Here is a 6,616-nt window from a genome sequence, read left to right on the forward strand (position 1 = left end):
TTTTGGCTGCATTGAATAATTTTACTTTATTATTGTTATTTTAAATATTCACATATTTTAAAGGCACTGATTGTATAAAATGAAATATTCATTAATTAGGATGTAATTCAGAAGTGCCGCTTCAGTTAGAACATGTGTCTGCAAATATTTTAAGATTAACAGTATAATGCGCTGAAAGGACAATTAGTCTAAGATCACTTATGATAATATGTTTGGTAAATATTTAAGGAAAACGTGTTGCATGTGCGAAATTCTCGGTTTATATATTCGTGGTCATTGCTGCAATTGGTGCAAAAATCATGACATTTAATTGCCACGAAAGAGTCAAATATCAAATTCAATTTCCAGGAAAAGAAACATAGGCCTGTGTATTGCAGTAACACAAACTGTATTACTTATAAATTATTAGTAATTTATTTTAGAAATATGCTAAGCCTTTAGTTTGAGATGTACGACACCCGAATATTATTAGTTCCATTATCATGAATATGGTTATAAAGAGAATGGCTAATCTTATTGTCTTACTGTTTATAATGACTGCATTGTTGTTGGGTTAGTCCGTGTGTGCTGTTCATATACAGGCCTATTACTTTTCGAAATTACGCTGGGATTTATTATACAGTAGATTCTTATTTTATTCGTGGTCTCGGTTTCAATGTATTTCATTGTCCATGTGTACAATAAATATCTGAAACCATAGGCCTTTGTTAATAAACAGTGTTTACACAGAGAAACGCGTGTGATGATTATTAAATGATCTCAGTAAAGTTGAGTTAATGCTGAAGGTAAAGTCGCATGAGCCGCCAGGTGGCGCTGTAGATCCACACGCTTTATTGCTGTTATTCCACTTTGTGTTTTTCCAATAAATGGAACATTTTCTGCGCAATTAGTTGACGTAATATATTCCAACCTAACCGTGTAATATTGGGCAGGTCTTCGAATATTCATAATATTGTTTCTTATAAATACAGATTGTCTTTAAGAACCGTTTTCAGAAGTGCCGTCTAGAGTTAACAGGGCAAACACAGAAAGAGGTTTATTTTAATAATATTCACCAATAAATAACAGAAATGAAGCATCACTAAACTGACTTAAGCTGGACTGGGACGTTTTTCTTCTGGAAACAAACTCTGTTGCATTATTTTCCTGTTATCTCTGTAAAGCTGCTCTGAAACTGTGTTGTAAAAGTGCTATAGAAATAAAGCTGACTTCACTTGACCAATATAAGATGAAGTTGTAAAATATCATGGAAGTTTTTAGGGCAAAACAATATCCGGAGCGTTGAATATAAAATCTCAATCCTTCTCTAAAAAGGAAAGAGCAACAAATATGCTATAGGCCTAATAATGCTGTAATACTGTAATACTGTAATGCTGTAATATACTGTAATACTGTAATGCTGTAATACTGTAATACTGTAATGCGTAGGCTACTCTTTAAAGATTGCACCGACGGTTATGGAAAGTTTGTGTTCAATTTCGTTTGAAATAAAGTAATTAATATCAACAACGTCGTTTGCTGATAACTGCGCAATCCTGACAAATAATTTATATTGTTTTGATTTACAAATGTATTCATTTTACTGTTTAACTCTAGTTTAGGTTCTTTTTATTTTTATTTTTTTTTTGATTATATTAAGCGTATATGTTTACATATGTACAGGATTGCAAGAGTTTCTGCGTAGAATGTTGTCAGAATAAAACATCTGTAATGTCCATAAATCTAAATAACTTCCACGAGTCTCCAAACCGAGACTGACAGCGGCGCCAGAGAAATCAAGAGCCAATTCTCCTCGAAAACTCCCGTTGTGATATTTAGGATGATAAAAACAAGTGACTTTTGTTCCCCTGTGAGCCCGGGGCGAGAGAGAGAGAGAGAGAGAGAGAAAGGAAATGACGATCTCCCTCAGATGTATTGTGATGAGGTCAGCGCGCGCTCACCCGTGTGATTCTCATTGTCATTAACGCTTTTATTAATTACCGAGCAGCGCGATGTTCTGATCCCGGACCTGTGACAGAGACATTAAAGAGTCCATTCTTCTTTCAGAAATTCATTCAGTTTTCTCATTGAAAATCACATGCTCATTTTAATATTTATCATCGCGGAATGATTTTTTTTTTTTTTTAAAGAAAGAAAGATAAAAGCTTAATGGCTGTAAAAAGGTCAACAAAATATTAATTAGGCTAGTATTGAGAATTCAACAAGATCTGATGAAAATGAAGAGCTTGAAACTCTAAAGTGCGATCAGACCTCGAACTGTAACTTCATCCCGTCGAGGATTCAGGAAAATCTTCCAGGTAATTTTAAGTCTAAATCCAGTCTTTAATTTAACTGGTTCTGGCGCCAAGAACTTCTGAGTGCTTTTCAGAGCAATAAACACCAGCTGTGGAAATACTCCTCAGATGATCGATGACAGGTTAATAACTCAAAGACCTTTATGAGATTTAACATAGATGTATTTCAAGAGAGTCTTCACCGTTACCGTGTGCGACTGAGCAAAACTGTGATGCTAATCCGAGTCAACAAATGACTAGTGTAGAACTATTGAGTGGCTTTAAATGTCATTAATCTGCCAGAATTTATGTTTCTTTTGTATTTACTTTTTTTTTTGCATTATTATTTTGTAATTTGTAGGTTGTAATTTGTTTATTCGAGTGTTTTCATTGAAACCACATGAAGATATTTGAGTTTAAGATTTAATACCAAACACTTCTGGACTGAATTCAATCCTCATCAAATTCGTAAATATTTCGGTTTCATTCTGAAACATGTTTTAAAAAACTCGCTCACAGTCTATAGAACAAACAAGAAAACGACTGAAACAGAATATGCCATTTTTCATTAATTTATTTAACAAATATATTCATCATATAAATGGTATTTTTGTCCAAATGTACAATATTTTACAGTTCAGATATCCCTTTCGAAGGGACTCATTAAAGCAACAGTCAGTGTTGTTTATCTTAAATGCTCGTTTAAAACGTTCACGCGAGTTTGAAACACGCCGTTCAGATATAAACGCGACCGTGAAACACAGTTTCCCTCGACCTTCCGTGTTCATAACTCTCGACCTTCCGTGTTCATAACTCTCGAGCCCGTATGAAATGCGATTACTGTAATAACCATGTCCACTGTTATCGGAATAGACCTGCCGAAGAGTGATATTTCTCGTCTTTCAGGCTAAATGGTACATGCTGTATCCCATGTGTGTGTACAGTCCCACCGGACTCAAGCTCAGGGAGTGTCTGTGAAACTCGTGTGATCCTGAATATGAACCGGGAACGTGTGGGAACGAGATCCCGAAGGCTGGAGGAAGCATCGGTTTACTGGCCATCTTCAGTTTCTCGAGTTCGGCCTCCTGGAGCCGCTTGGCTTTGGCTCGTCGGTTCTGGAACCAGATCTTGACCTGGGTCTCCGTGAGGCTGAGCGAGCTGGAGAACTCGGCCCGTTCCGCGATGGACAGGTACTGTTTCTGCCGGAACCGGCGCTCGAGCGCCAGGAGTTGGGCCGTGCTGAACGGGGTCCGTGGCTTCCGGTTCGTCTTGTGTTTCCGTAGCGGACACGCGGGAGGACTGAGACGCCCTGAACACAACACACACACACAAGACACACACAGACTTATTAACTCACATCATACAGTACTCATTTTGAGGGCTACACACACTCTAAAAATTCTGGGTTGTTTTAACACAAATGTGGGTCAAATATGCACAAACCCAGCCATTGGTTTGCCAACAAAAATTTTTTTCCCAATGTTTGAGTTTGTCCATATTTGACCTAGAATTGGATTAAAACAACCCAGCGTTAATAGAGTGCAAGAGTCATTGATAGCATATATTTAGATAGCCTACGGCAATAAGAGGTCAGACAGCAAAGATCAGTCAATCAGAGAGAGAGAGAGAGAGAGAGAGAGAGAGAGAGTCGGGTCTCCCGCACGGCAATGTTCTAATCAGACTTAAATAACGTTTTTCTTTCAAATATTAGTCTTAAAAATAAAGGTTCCAAAGTGTGTTTTAAAAGAACCATTTTTTTGTTCCCCAAAGAACCTTCAGTGAACAGTTAGGCCTACTTTCTTTTTCTTTCTTATTGTGAATACGAAGATTCTTCACGGAACCATAAATGCCAAAAAATAACTTTTATTGGTAACACTTTACAATAGGGTTCATTAGTTAACTACATTAGTTAGCATGAGCTAATAATGAACTGCACATACAGCATTTATTAATCTTTGTTAATGTTAATTTCATAATTAGCTAATACTTTATTAAAATCTTGTTAACATTGTGAACTAACATGAACAAACAATGAACAGCTTTATTTATATTAACTAACATTAACAAAGGTGAACAAATACAGTAACAAATGTATTGCATGGTTAGTTTATGTTAGTCATTAACTCATGTGAACTAATGAACCTTTATTGTGTTGTTTTTAAGAGTGGTAAATCATGCACAATCAAGTGTACATTACAGACTCGGATATGAATCTCAGCTCATATGTGTGTATTAATATCACAGGCTCATGACTGTAACTCACGGGGAGAGAAACTGTCCGGCTGTGTCCACGCGAGCTCCGGGCTCTCCGCCTTTACCGGAACTTTCAGAACGTCAACAGAAAATGTGACACGAGCACCGGCCCGGTCTGGATCGGCCCCCGTTCCGAGAGAACGCGCTGAAGTCCCGGTGTTAGAACCGTTCGGCCTCCGGTCTGCCATCAGAGCCTCGACACTGAACGGGAGGATCTTCGGGTCCTGCATCTCTCCGGGAACTCCCGGAATCACACGGGAATGATCTTCCGTACACCCAGAGGTCATGCTGGTAACCCGGGCCGTGCACACACACTCACACACTCACACATACACACACACCGATGTGAAGTGCACGGTTAGTGTTAACAGCCAGATGTGATGCTTAGAACATGCTGGTGTTCGACTCCGCTATGAAGGACTGTACGCTAATAACACGCGGGGAGCCAATCAGAGCAGAGGGGCGGGGCTTAAGTTCCTGAAGTTCGGCTGCTGTGTTTATCTGTGAGCGTTGTGACGTGTTGCGTTCTGGACACTGCAAAATAAGCGATGGTTTTGTGACATATAGGCCTACCTTTAAAATAGCAAATAACAAATAACAATACATAACGGCAGCAACGATAATTATTGTTTGTGACTAGCCTATCATTAGGCCCACATTTTTTTCTTCGACTTTTTGCTGATTAGCCTGTTTTTCCCCCCTTTTTTTTGTAAAAGATTCCCGGTTTTAAAACCCATTATTTTCTTTAAAATAAATCAGTGTCTATTTTTGTATGAGAGTTCCTTAAAGAGAATGTGCAAAGAATGAACGCATATTATTCGTAACACGCATTAGATGATCGACAGTGCGACTCTACACACATCAGCTCCAGTAACTGCTGAACACACTCATCAGTGGTGATTAGTGTTTTACTGGGCTAATTATTAGTCTCGGACGGTGATGTTGTGTTTTGGCGCCAGCAGCGGCGGATCAAAGCCAGAACTTTAACCTCACGAAGAGCCGATCATTCCGCACGAACATGTTTCTTAAGACATTCACTGGTTCTCATTGATCTGGTGGAATAGACCTGCTCAGAGAACACGACCATACTACACAAATAATGCGAATATATAGTGTGAGATATTATAAACTGATTCATGATTCCAGGGTCTACATTCTTTGCACAAACCCGCTCTCCTCTTTCGTAAACTGCAATTGGTTGTAACTGATAATAACAAACGGCTAAATTGCAAACGGTAATTTAGCATTTCCTTAATTTCACATCCGGCTGTTAAACCGAATAAATCTGTAATTAGGCTTGGAGACACTTAGAGCCCATTAGATGAAATGAGTGTCGCGCGCTTTGAAGTCTCGCGCTCTCACGCGCTGCGGGAATGTTTGATCCTTCCGCGGTAAAAAAAAAAGAAGAAAAAAAAAAGAGCAACATAAACACACACACTTACACACACGAAACACATTACCCTCCCGCTGCCCGTTTCGAGACGGGTCTCCGAGGTGCAACTGAGTAGTAAATAACTGGCATTGATTGTTCGTGTTGTGTTTGTGTAGGGAAACACAATTAGCATGAGCTTTAGGGCCAATGATGTGCGTGGAGAAGGCGATTACCATAGTTTTTATTGAAATCTCAGGGCAACAAATGAGGGCTGAACTGCGATACAAAGAGACTGTAAGTCCTATCAGAGCTTTGTTTAACTTCACAAACTCCAGCTTTGATTCGGAGTCTGGAGGCACAAAGAGCCTTTGTCGTGTCTCTGCGAGAGTTGTCTTAACCCTTTTCATGCAGAGTCTGTCAAATCTGACTTAAAAGACTTGAAAGGTTCCGTGGATATCAAAAGACGGTCCGAGGGAAACGTTTAGCCTCGGAGAAAAGCGAAAAGCGAATGATTCAGGATCTCTGTCACTGGGAAACATGTGTGTCCCATTAAGCGGGTTAAAACTCATGTGGTGCGAAAGTTGTGCTTTGATTCGTGTCGTTCAGATGAAGCTCTCTGTGTGTTGGTGAAGGCCTACACACACACACACACACACACACACACACACACACACACACACACACACACACACACACACACACACACACACACACATCA

General features: G+C 39.3%; 1 protein-coding gene across 1 annotated transcript; it reads right to left on the reverse strand.

The window, feature by feature from the left end:
• Positions 1-2,830: 2,830 nt before the first annotated feature.
• msx1a (muscle segment homeobox 1a) lies at positions 2,831-5,451 on the reverse strand. The gene is made up of 2 exons (XM_084430063.1): positions 4,537-5,451; positions 2,831-3,582 (listed from the first exon to the last, which is right to left on the reverse strand). Exons 1-2 carry the CDS (start codon positions 4,811-4,813, stop codon positions 3,176-3,178), a joined length of 684 nt encoding a protein of 227 aa, XP_084286189.1. The 5' UTR covers positions 4,814-5,451; the 3' UTR covers positions 2,831-3,175.
• Positions 5,452-6,616: the final 1,165 nt, after the last annotated feature.

Source organism: Rutilus rutilus (genome assembly GCF_951802725.1).
Source record: "Rutilus rutilus genome assembly, chromosome: 14".
In the NCBI taxonomy this organism is placed as follows: domain Eukaryota; kingdom Metazoa; phylum Chordata; class Actinopteri; order Cypriniformes; family Leuciscidae; genus Rutilus; species Rutilus rutilus.